This window comes from Notolepis coatsorum (genome assembly GCF_963971535.1).
Source record: "Notolepis coatsorum genome assembly, chromosome: 1".
Classification (NCBI taxonomy): domain Eukaryota; kingdom Metazoa; phylum Chordata; class Actinopteri; order Aulopiformes; family Paralepididae; genus Notolepis; species Notolepis coatsorum.
The window spans coordinates 128281434-128294233 of record NC_140165.1 but is presented as its reverse complement, the minus strand read 5'-3'; the positions used below and the strand labels follow the sequence as shown (position 1 = coordinate 128294233).

Here is a 12800-nt window from a genome sequence, read left to right as displayed (position 1 = left end):
ACAAGACAAACGTCTTTCTCAGGTCTGCATCCCCTTAACAATTGTATGTATTGAGCCGTACTGTATTGTACCCATTCTGCAATCTGTTAAATAAAGTTTTCATTCATTCATTCATTCATCCATTCATTAATTCATTCATAACCATCTTGCAGCGTTGTTATCAAAGCATTGCAACGTTAGAATAGTTAGGATATCAATTGTGCATGAAAGGACTATTTATATTGTTTGATTAGTATTATGAGATTCCCTGGCAGATTTCGTACAGTCAAAATCCGTTGATCTTGAGTTTCAGTGAACACATTGCACTCACCGTCACCAGTCTGCGGTGGTCGAGATGTAACGTTAGTCCAGTTGACTCCAGCAGCCCTTCAAACATGTTCTTTATCTCGTTTCCATGTTGTATATTAATTATCTCTCCAAGTAGTTGCTAAATGGTTTGTTAGTTCGTTATTATTACTGCGTTCTTATTATGTAGATTCATAGCGAGTGTCCTCTTGTTGTTTACTGTAGAGAGCGCCTATTTCTTTCAGAACGTCAGTGGCCAATCAGAAGTGCGAAACCAGAATGAGGCTACGGAAAGAAATAATAATAATAATAATACTTCGTTTTATATAGCGCCTTTCAGTCTACAGTAAACAAAACAAACGCAGGCGAAATAAGGACGCTCGCTATGAATCTACATAAAAAGAACGCAGTAACGAACTAACAAACCATTCAGTAACGTAAGTAGCGTTACTGAATTTCAAAAGTAATGCGTTAGAGTACTAGTTGCGGCAAAAAGTAACTTCGTTTCTGTAACGCGTTACTTTGTAACGCGTTAGTCCCAACACTGACCGCAACAATGTCCCAGCTTGCAGATGCACTTATGCACTTAGAAGTTTGCTCATTTGCTGAAACTCGTGACATGTAATCACACACCAACTGGCAGATGTTGTATAGTTAAGCAATAATGTACAAGAGGGAGTGCAATATCGTGGTTATTGGTACGGCCAGGTTCTGTAAATCGCCTGTGCCAATCAATCATCATATAGCATGAGCTTGAATATCTTTTGTACAAACATTTTCCCATAGCTCTTTTAAACTTGAGGTTAAACAAAGACCAAAGCTTTATTTTGGTCCTCTACCAACAGCAGTTTGTTTTCAGTTGTTAAGCAACGTAAGATACCATTTACATTGAGGTTATAAGCACTCAGAATGTCTTTCATCCAATCACAATGCGTGTTTGGAAAAGTTCCATTATAGAACCCTTTGATCTGTATATTGACACGCAGGGGTGAAGTCACAGGCCCAAGCTAGAAACAACAAACCCTCTGTATAAACCAGTGTTGTGTGAAGGGAAATCATTGATTGTGTGTGTGTCCTCAGCATGCGCAGTGTCAGCCATGCTGCACGATGTCGCGGGCAGTGGCGTCAGCAGCAGGGCAAGGAGTGACTGCATGGAGGGCGAGGGGGTCAAAGGTGACTGGGAGCTTGCGCTCTGCCAGGACCAGCTGACTGAGAGAGCCCTGCAGCTCTGCCATCTACTGCCTCCAGGCTTCTTCCCCGTGAGGCTCAACTCACTTCACATGTGCACACACTTTCTCTCTCTCTCTCTCTCTCTCTCTCTCTCTCTCTCTCTCTCTCTCTCACTCACTCACTCACTCACTCACTCACTCACTCACTCACTCACTCACTCACTCACTCACTCACTCACTCACTCACTCACTCACTCACTCACTCACTCACTCACTCACTCACTCACTCACTCTTTCTCACTCACTCACTCACTCACTCTTTCTCACTCACTCACTCTCTCACTCACTCTTTCTCACTCACTCTTTCTCACTCACTCACTCACTCTTTCTCACTCACTCACTCACTCTTTCTCACTCACTCACTCTTTCTCACTCACTCACTCACTCACTCACTCACTCTTTCTCACTCACTCACTCACTCTTTCTCACTCACTCACTCACTCTTTCTCACTCACTCACTCTTTCTCACTCACTCACTCTTTCTCTCTCACTCACTCTTTCTCACTCACTCTTTCTCACTCACTCTTTCTCACTCACTCTTTCTCACTCACTCACTCACTCACTCACTCTTTCTCACTCACTCTTTCTCACTCTTTCTCACTCACTCACTCACTCACTCACTCACTCACTCACTCACTCACTCACTCACTCACTCACTCACTCACTCTTTCTCTCTCACTCACTCACTCACTCACTCACTCACTCACTCTTTCTCTCTCACTCACTCACTCACTCACTCTTTCTCTCTCACTCACTACATGTGCACACACTTTCTTTCCCTCTCACTCACTACATGTGCACACACTTTCTTTCCCTCTCTCTCACTCACTACATGTGCACACACTTTCTTTCCCTCTCTCTCTCACTCACTACATGTGCACACACAGTCACTAGGGATGTCCCGATCAAATTAGTTTGCTCCCGATCCGATCCGGATCATGTGATTTTGAGTATGTACCGATACCGATCTTTCCCGATCCGATCAAATTTTTTTTAAATTAAAATATATATATATATATTTTTTTATCCCAATTTCTCACATTACATTCACCCTGAATGTTGACGTTATCCAGGTGAAAAGTTAACTTCATTCAAGCGAGGCATTGCAATCCTTGACATAAATCATTTGATGTATAATTAAATCAAAGGAAATGCGTTTGGGTCTGAGAGTGTGGCTGGTCTGCCGTTCTGCAGCTGGATACTATTGGTTTGTTTTGGCAAAATTCTTCTGCTCTGTGTGACAATAAATAAATGAATGATGATATGCAATTTAAAACCAAAACTAAGGCCTCAGTATGAGTTTAAGACGTGAACATGGTCATGTTTGTTGAATACAAAAAAAAAAAAAAATAATTGCCGATCCCGATCTTCGGAAAATCGCGTGATCGGCCCTGATCACGTGATCGGATCGGGACATCCCTAATAGTCACACATACATACAGTACATACACACAGTCTCTCACTCCCTCTTTCACATACATGCACACACACATCCAGCATGTCTTATTCAATGGATGTTTCACAAGGTCAGGCTTCCACCAAAGACCATCATGTCTGTGTTAAAAGCTTGATTGATGGAGTATAACGTATGAGGGGAGAGGGGTGAATACATGCATGCCAGGGGAACTGGGATAACGCACCCCTGGCTGGCTAAGTCAGGGTTATGTTCACTGCTCCCCCGTGGGGAGAGTGCACTTGGAATGGGAGTGTCCGTCCCGTGGGGAGGCCCGGTCCAGCCCCCACCTGCCTCTCTGACCGCTGAGCAGAGGACTTAAAGGTAGGAACAAGGGGACCTCCCGTGGCTCTTAGTACCCAGAGGGAAGCGGGAAAACCAGTCATCCAGGGCCAATTAGGATTGACTAGAAAATTCTTCCCTGACCTCTTCAAACAAAGACGATGGAGTGAGTTCCTGAGGTAGGGGAAGGAAGAGGGATAATGAGGTTTGGGACCCTAGGCTGAGGGGAGAGGCTAGGGAATTTGGGCCGTAGGGATGTTGTTTGCTCGGCTCTAGGACAGGGAGAGGAATAGTAGAGTAAATAGTTAACATGGATCTTTGTGAATACAATAAAGACGAGAGATAAGGGTACATACCCTGGTACATACAAGAGATAAGGGTACATACAAGAGATAAGGGTACATACAAGAGATAAGGGTGCATACTAGAGATAAGGGTACATACGAGAGATAAGGGTGCATACTAGAGATAAGGGTACATACGAGAGATAAGGATACATACCCTGGTACATACAAGAGATAAGGGTACATACAAGAGATAAGGGTGCATACTAGAGATAAGGGTACATACGAGAGATAAGGGTGCATACTAGAGATAAGGGTACATACGAGAGATAAGGGTACATACCCTGGTGCATACGAGAGATAAGGGTACACATACCCTGGTACATACTAGAGATAGGGGTACATACCCTGGTACATACGAGAGATGATACGAGAGATAAGGGTACACATACCCTGGTACATACTAGAGATAGGGGTACATACCCTGGTACATACGAGAGATGATACGAGAGATAAGGGTACATACTAGAGATAAGGGTACAGACCCTGGCAGGGTTAGAAATTAACATTTTTTTTCAAGGGCTTTTTTTGCCCCCCTTAATTGATTTTCGGGGGCTTTTTTTTGTATTTCGGGGGCACTGAATTTTTATGATAAACGGTAGGGGTGGGACGGTTCACAAAATGGAAGGTTTGGTTCATATCACGAATTTGGGGTCACGGTTTTCAGTTCGATATACGTTAATTTTTATTAAAAAAAATTTAACACTCAAATCTAAAAGTCAAGATAGACTGCGCTCACAAATTATAACACTGGGTGCTGAAATCCCGTCGAGTATAATAGAAAAAGAAAGCAATACGCTTGGACCAGCACTCACAGATTTTGGTATATTTAATGGCAGCCTGAAACAAACATGTTTCGGAACATAATCGTTCCGAAACATGTTTGTTTCAGGCTGCAATTAAATATACCAAAATCTGTGAGTGCTGGTCCAAGCGTATTGCTTTCTTTTTCTATAACACTCAAATCTAAACATGTTTCTCATTTATTAAAAATAAAATAAAAGGTTTACAGTGTTTACAGCCTTAAATAATGTTTGGCACACAAAGACCGAACTGACTGAAAAATATAGGCTACATTTGTCAAAGTATTAATTTAGTGCAAACAAACAATATGCTCAGCCAGCACTAGACTTTCCTTTCTTTAATTAATATAAACACACAAAAACAATGTCAACCATGTTTAAATTCCCTGCTTGTCAGTTCTTAATGGAAAGATTCGTTTTCTGCTTGAAATTATTATGTTTCTGTCTACATATATTTAGACTAACATTATTTAAATATTGAGTGCAACTGTGGTGGATTACGTAATTCGGTGAGTTGGAACTATCTATGGGTTGGCGCCGGGTCCCCACGGACATTTTAGCGTGTGGCACCGCCACCTTCAGCTCCGGTCACGTTAGGAGCAGTTCATAACGTCAACAAGCAGCGCGAAAGCGGCAATAGTCCCGGTTGGAGTTAGTAAAACACAGTTGTATGTTAGCCTTCTTGGATGTTGAATAAACGCCTATCATTGTCTTTAAACACCCCGCCTCTCAGACTCCCATTTCCTCCTCTGCTACAGTAGCTAGTAGCTACGGTGTTAGCTGTTGTTGTGAAGGGCTAGCTAGCTAACAGCTACAAACATTGTACAAACTGCTAACGCTATGGCAAGATGTGTGTAGGCCTATGTAATGTTAATGGCTATGTTTTTAAAGTCGTAATGAAGATTGATTTATATTGTGCGTGCCATTTTTACACAAACTGACTAGCACCTGGCTGCTGCAGCCAGTGCAGAACACCGGCTCCGCCAAATGATTTTTTTTTTATTTGCGCGTCATCTGAACCGTATACGATACACAGACGCTCCATTACCGGATAAATATATATATATATAATTAGTAAACTGTCGGGGGCATTAAGTGCCCCCCTTAACTGATTTTCGAGGGCATTTTATCCATTTTCAAGGGCATTATGCCCCAAGCCCCCGTTAATTTCGAACCCTGGACCCTGGTCTTTGCAGCAGCAAGAAGAGAGGAAACATGGGCATATAAACAGGAGGAGATATGGGTAGAAGGGCGCTGGAGCCTATCTACATTATAGAATATATAGGGAGCGTGGCATAATCAAGTGTAATGATGGTCAGGTTTGTGAGTCTTTTTTGCCATGTAATTTGTATTCAGTAACTGACTACATTTCAAAGTAATCTGACCAAACTGATCATTTCTCTCTCCCTATTATCTAATTTATCTCTCCCTCTCTCTGTCTCACTTCCTCTCTCCCTTTCTCTCTTTTTCTTTCCATCTCTCCCTGTCTCTTTGTCTGTCTCATCTCAAGTACATCTCTGCTGGAAGCTGAATATAGTCTGCCAGCTGTCTCCTCTCTGCAGTTCTTGGATGTGTGACGTGTTGAAGCCGTTTGGCTTCCTGACCTTCCGCTAACGAGTGATACTGGACCTCACCCAATCTCAATCTCTCTCTCTCTCTCTCTCTCTCTCTCTCTCTCTCTCTCTCTCTCTCTCTCTCTCTCTCTCTCTCTCTCTCTCTCTCTCTCTCTCTCTCTCTCTCTCGCTCTCGCTCTCGCTCTCGCTCTCGCTCTCTCTCCAGCCTTGTCAGTCATCTCATAGCTTTGCCTTAGATGCTGTGGACAGTTTGGTCCGCTGTGGCATCCTGATCATGGAGGAGGTAAGTGCACATATGGTATTATGCTCTCAAAATTGCCTTCTACATACAGTGTATGAATACATATTCAGAAGAGGTACAGTGGTTGTGGTACTCTACAGCCTGGCTCTGAGACCCGCCTTTACAACATGCAAAGGAACTTGCAGATGGAGCTGTCTCTTGGTTGCGGCCTGATTTATTAAGGCCTGATGTACAAATGAGGCCAGTCACAGTTTGGCTCATTAGAATACCTCAGACACAGCTTGGGACCGGAGTGTGCCTCGACGCTGGCACAGTCGAGTACCCTGAGGTGGATGTACATTTTCTATACTGTATGCGAATAATGTCATTAAACTCTTTCTCTGTGCAGTGAAGAGGAATGCTCCCACGCGTCCCCCCTTTTAGATCCAATCTCATGTACCCCCATATTTTAAAAGGCAGGAATGGTGATTGCCAGCGCATACCCCCCACTCTTTATTTAAGCCTGTATAAAACTGTACATTGGTAGCTCATTTACAGGCTATAATGTATAGGGCTGGGTATCATTTGACATTCTTCTATACCAGTGCCAATACCAATACTTGGGGTTCGATACCGATACCAACATGACGTGTGTGCTGTGTGAGCCAATCGGAGGCTGTTATATTTTGGATGATTTTGGATTGTGGTTGAACAGAAGAAATGTTATATCTTTGAACAAACGTGATTATTGGCTCACTGACACTGATGAGATTAACTACTTGGGTATCGAAATTTGAGATCTTGAAGCCACACTTGAATGACAGTGTCATTCGATACCAAATTCTGACACCACAGCATTTTTTCTATACACTATAGTTCAAGTTCAAGTTTCTTTAATAGTTGTCATACAGAAGTACAGAATACTTTCATACAAAATGCTTCTTACTGTTACGCTCCAGAGACTGTGCTAGTTAGCTTAGTGTAAAGGCTAATATTAAATGATGTCTATTATACAACATGAGCTTTTACCTCAGGTACGCAGGAAGTCAGAGTTGGGGGTTCAGAGAGAAGTCATATTAAATGCATGCGCATCATTTGTGATTTTCCAGACCGCAAACTTGAACACCAACATGTGGACAGTTCACACGAAAAGTTTTTTTCCTATTCAGAAGATGATTTATTGTTGATTGAGACGCAGCCGGTAGCAACAAGGCACGTGAACTTTATAGCTCACACTGCACGCAGGATAGTAAAACGGATGCAGAGTTAAGAGATTAAACAGACTAAAACTGAAATTCATGAATAATCATAGGCTGCGCTAGTGATAATTTACACATTTTTGTGACAGAAACCGCTATCCGTGGCATTGAACATGTCAGTGGTAAGACAGTGACATGCCAGCAGTACATACTAGTGTGACCAAGACCAAGCAAGTGAGCATGCACGGTGCAGGAAAGATGATAAACACATTTGCCTACATTAACCCCTTAACGCACGGTGCACAGGCACGTCTGTCGGCGTCACGCTGTGTTATTGCTAAACAACCAACACATCGGTTGAAAGCTAAAATGGCTGTTTGATTGACACACCGCTTGACCTATTACGTGCTTCCAATCTCGGGTTATAAGACCAAACAGCCAACGAGTGTCAGTTTTGAAAAAATGACCAGCTCCGGTTTCGCCTCTCAATGACCCGACAAATTACCACTGACACTGAAAATGATTGACCGTTTGTGTAGCCAATGATTATTATTTTTTTTTTTTACTTTTTCTCCCCCTTTTCTGTATTTTTCTCCCATCCCAATTTTTTTTCGTTATGCCAATTCCCTTCCCTCCCTTCCTGGTCGTTGCGCGCATTTGCCCCCAACTTGCCGGTCTAGGGACTATCACACGTCTCCTCCGATACATGCGGAGTCAGCCAGACGCTTCTTTTCACCCGACAGCGAGGACTCTCATTGGGTGAGTGTAACGCGTGGGAGGATCACACTACCTCACCCAGATCCCTTCCTCGCTGAGCAGGTGCCCCGACCGACCTGTAGGAGTCGCTGTTTTTACAATGACCAGGACCCACCCCACCGGCTTCCCACCCGCTGACACTGCCAATTGTGTCCGTATGGACGACCGACCAAGCCGGAGGCACCGCGGCAGACGCTCCCGGTTGCTAACGCCGGTCCCCGGCTGGTGCTAACTAGCTAGCCATCGCTCCCGAGAGCTAACGCCGGTCCCCGGCTGGTGCCAACTAGCTAGCCATCGCTCCCGAGAGCTAACGCCGGTCTGTCTGTCCGCATCAGGCTTCAGCTGATTAGTGGTCTTCTGGACAAACCTTCCACCCCCAACAACATAATCCGAGGCAATGAAGTGTTCTCTGGGGATCTTCATTCCCTGTCCAACAGGCTGATCACGCCGCCTGAGTGCAGCCAGCCTGAGCCAACATGCCAACAACACTGTTTTTTTCACGGGTAGTTTGTGGAAATTAACCAACTTTCCTCTCTCTCACATGGTAAAATTAGTTTGAACAGCCAGGAGCAATACAAACAGAACCACCGCGGTCCCGTTGTTTTGTAGGCAACATTTTATTTACTTACTGACCCATTCACTATAGGCAGCTAACCAGCAGTGTATACACCAAACAAGCCCCATGACGTCAGCCATGACGTCAGCAACAAAATGGCGGCGCCCATGTTGAAAACAGGGATATTATATTTGATTTTTCAGACAAATAAGATAGATTTCACATTTGATTATAGAACCCTGTCTTACACAAGGTACACAACAAACAAACTAGGATCACATTGTTCACTGCTTCATCTCGACTTTAAGCCTTCGTAAATTTCCCCGACCTCCCATTGACTTCAGTGCTGGCACTCTAGCCCATATATGGTCAAAGGGGTGTGGCACCCAATGTGTTAACGCCGGTACACACATTACAAAAACTCAATTTCCGTGGGATTGTTATCACTTTGGACCTGTACCTGTACTAGATAAGACTTCAGGCTATGGACTTCAGGCTATCGTCAGGCGTATTATGCAAAACTAGCCCCATTTTTGCCCGATGCTTAAGAAGTAGTTAACCCCTTAACACATTGTGCACCAAGAACGGCGTAAATCGTTATTGCCCGCCATGCGTTGAACGCCAACAACGCCGTATCACGTGTTTGGTATCAATATTTCATTTTTTCGCCATGGCATTCATAATTCATCCAGCCACCCTCCGGATCGCAGCTGCACCCTGTTCTGACATTGCAACGCCTCAATACCGCCGCCTGGTAGATGGTCGGGCGAGGTTACACTCACGCCAAACCGGAAGTGGCGATCGGTGCATCGAGGAAATTCCTCCGCCAGAGATATATTGTGGCGTGGATCAATATACACACTCTAGTGCATTTGGATCGCTTTCGAAACGCAATAATCGATATGATTTCGGCGTTTATTGCGTCATACAAACCGGAAATGGATCTAGCAGATCGACGTCAAATAATTTTTATATTTTTCCTCCAGTCTCATCGGCGAACGGTAAGAGGAATATAACGTTATTTTCAGCTTGATTGTCCATTTCTTTGTTTGCAATCCATCTGATCAATATATCAACCCATACTAAATAAAGCCGTTACTGACGATCAAGGAATTATAAACGACCCCCCCCCCCTTTCCTTCATGCATGATGAAGCATAATGTATACCGATCATATACATTTGAATTTTTTTATATAGCGTGTATAGGAAAGAAACGCCAATCGATAATCTATCATATGCTTCAGGGCCTATAACTAGCGTTTTTGGAATTACAGCAGAAAAGCTTAAAACACTTATATTCTCGACGGTATTAACACGACAATGTATGAATGAAAAAATATAACGTTCCCACATCCGGAACGATAGATACCCGATGTTGAATGGGCCATAGTAATGCAGATATAGCTATAATATTTAAAAAGTTATAGCCCTGCAAAGAAGGTAAACATCTCCATAGGCTTACAGCGGTGGCAGAGCGGGCATAATGATGGGCACAATGCATGGCGCCCAATGTGTTAAGCCTAAGCGGTCCGGTACCGGTACGAGATTGTTATCACGCCATAAATTAATAAATTTAAATTAATGTTGCGTTTCTTTTTTAAATGTAGCCAAGAGTAAAGACCCCAACCCTGTCAAAACAGCAGTCAAAGTGTATATTTTCAGCACTACGTTTGTTTACCAATGATTTGAAGTGTTATTAGCGTTATTATGAGTTTATAAATATCTCAGCGCATCCTGACGGAAACCGGTGGAATTAGACGGAAGTAAAGCAAGCTGTCATAAGTGTGTGTAGTCCTATGAATGAGACCTATATACACTACTATACAATATACAATTTAAAGAGTTAAAATTGTAAATTGTATATTGTATAGTAGTGTATATAGGAACCAGTTTCTCAGGAACTTAGCATGTCTTTTTTTACCATGCATATCTTGTGTCTTACCTATTTTATTTTTTCTATGCCGATTTTATTATTGTATTTTGCACAATCAATGCGGGCATGACCACCCGCATTTCACTGTATTGATTCTTGATTATTGAGACCCAGGGCTTTCGCATTTCATAAAATTACACTTCGCAGCTCACACCAGCCCGTCAATCATCTAACTTCTAGCGTGAACTTTTTCTTTTTAAATGTTATTTTCGGGATCATATCTCAGGGGTCGAACAAACCTGAATGTTATTGCCATAAAATAGAATGTACGGTAGTTAGTTTCTTTACCTTTCTGTGAACGTCTAGAAGAAAAAAAAACGTGTTGCAATCTGATAAAAAATGGTGGCGCAATTATATTATAAGAAAATTACTGTACTTACAGTAGATTTAATTCACTGTTTTTGCTGCCCTGGTGGTACTAAATCCAGATTGAACTATGCCATTGGAAAGAAGAGATTTGGCCCGATCCATAGATAAGTGACTTGGCCATAATACGGTAATTTATAGGCCCGATATTCTATATTCATATTTAAAATTGCATGTGTCCGGATGGAAAAATTCAGTACTGTATCTATAAACCGCCTGTAAATCATCTACCCTTTATAAATTGGCTTAGATTTTTTGTACACTTGATCTCAAGAAGGTGCCGAATGTCTGGTCAATGTTAGCATGGTGTTATTCACCGTCAAAGATGGAAAAAAGAAAAAGAAAAAAAAAGATTTTTTTCATTAGTATTTACTCAAGCCTAGCAACAGACACAATATATATGACACAGGGAATACATTCCCTGAGATCCCTAGATGTCCCTAGATACCAAGAACATACAAATGGACCTTGCAGAAGTGGAGCAATCTTCCATTTACTTATGTATTTTGAAATTCTTTTTACCAACTTATTCACGTACATAACATTAACGAGACAATCACCACCACTGAACAAACATGACATAACATTAGTGCATGAGAGGGTGGGATTTTCATTCTTGATAGTCCGGTCCATTTTAGTCTAAACTGTGGGGCTCTTTACTCGTCCGTCAACCTATACAGAGACCTCTATTCTAGAACTGAAATCCACCAGGAGCGTGGCCCATCTTGTCCAATCCTTCTGTAGTTTATTATTAATTATATTATAATTCGCCACTTCTAGTTTACTCATATCCTTGGTAATGATCACTTTACCTTCAGTTTACTTCACATTACTTGTAGTCCAGCATGGGAATAATAGTTTGTTTCCACACACTGTAGTTTGTAGTTTATTACACGCTAAACATCGCGCATTTCCAAGATAGTCTTTTTTCATAGATCGTGAGATAAAACACGTTATGTGCAATAAGCCCAAACCGTTCTGGCTGATCCCCTGAAACCCTGAATACTCCCATATCAAAGGTATATGACTTGTATATATGCATCATCACAAAATCATCAAGGAGGGGTGGGGGGGGGGGGGGGGGGGGGTCGTTTTAACTCAAAACTATGATCGCGTTTGCGAGCATGCTTTTCGTCCGTTGAAACACAGAACTGTGATCGTTAGAAAAACACTTTTCAGATTAGGTTAAATAGACATAGAATGTAGCTTACCTTAGCCAGAAGCTATTCCGAAAGAATAATTCCAAGTGATCGCATCGCAATGTGTGAAGAGGTTAAACAGTGGACATGGCTTCACTATCTAAGACAAAGTGATACGGCGGTGTGCTTCTAATGTTGCTCTGCTATAGGAGAAAAAGCTCAGTGCAGAAAGGATCAGGGATGGGAGTTTTATAAAAGTAGGATTTAACAACTGGCAAAACATTTAACACATTCGGGGCCATTGGGATGAGTCTAATTAATCTCAAGAGGACCGGGGAATGTAAACAGACATGGGGCTGTTTGTACAGCTAAATCTATACTTTATAGTATTGCTATCTGTCCATTCTCATTGTGAATTGAGACTATAAACCATCCCTTCAAATGGCTTAAAGAAAAGAAAAATCATCAATACGTTCTCATTTTATAGCGCTGTGAATATAAGCATTATACCGGATTTGGTCTAGTATATTTCCTGGAAACCGAGATAATGGGCCAATAGCTTTTTTTTTTATCCACTTTTTCTCCCATTTTTCTATTTTTCACCCATCCCAATTTCGTATCATCCAATTCAACCCTCCCCTGTCATGAACGCTGTTTCTT

General features: G+C 42.3%; 1 protein-coding gene across 1 annotated transcript in view; it reads left to right on the top strand.

Annotated features, from left to right (window-relative positions):
- The window catches only part of gpat2 (glycerol-3-phosphate acyltransferase 2, mitochondrial), a gene marked incomplete at its 3' end in the record, with an annotated part of 144365 nt that overhangs the window by 97567 nt on the left and 33998 nt on the right, over positions 1 to 12800 (top strand). The window contains exons 16-17 of the mRNA XM_084307348.1: positions 1366 to 1544; positions 6176 to 6253. Coding sequence (XP_084163474.1) covers positions 1366 to 1544; positions 6176 to 6253 — 257 coding nt within the window. The remainder of the gene's footprint in view (positions 1 to 1365; positions 1545 to 6175; positions 6254 to 12800) is intronic.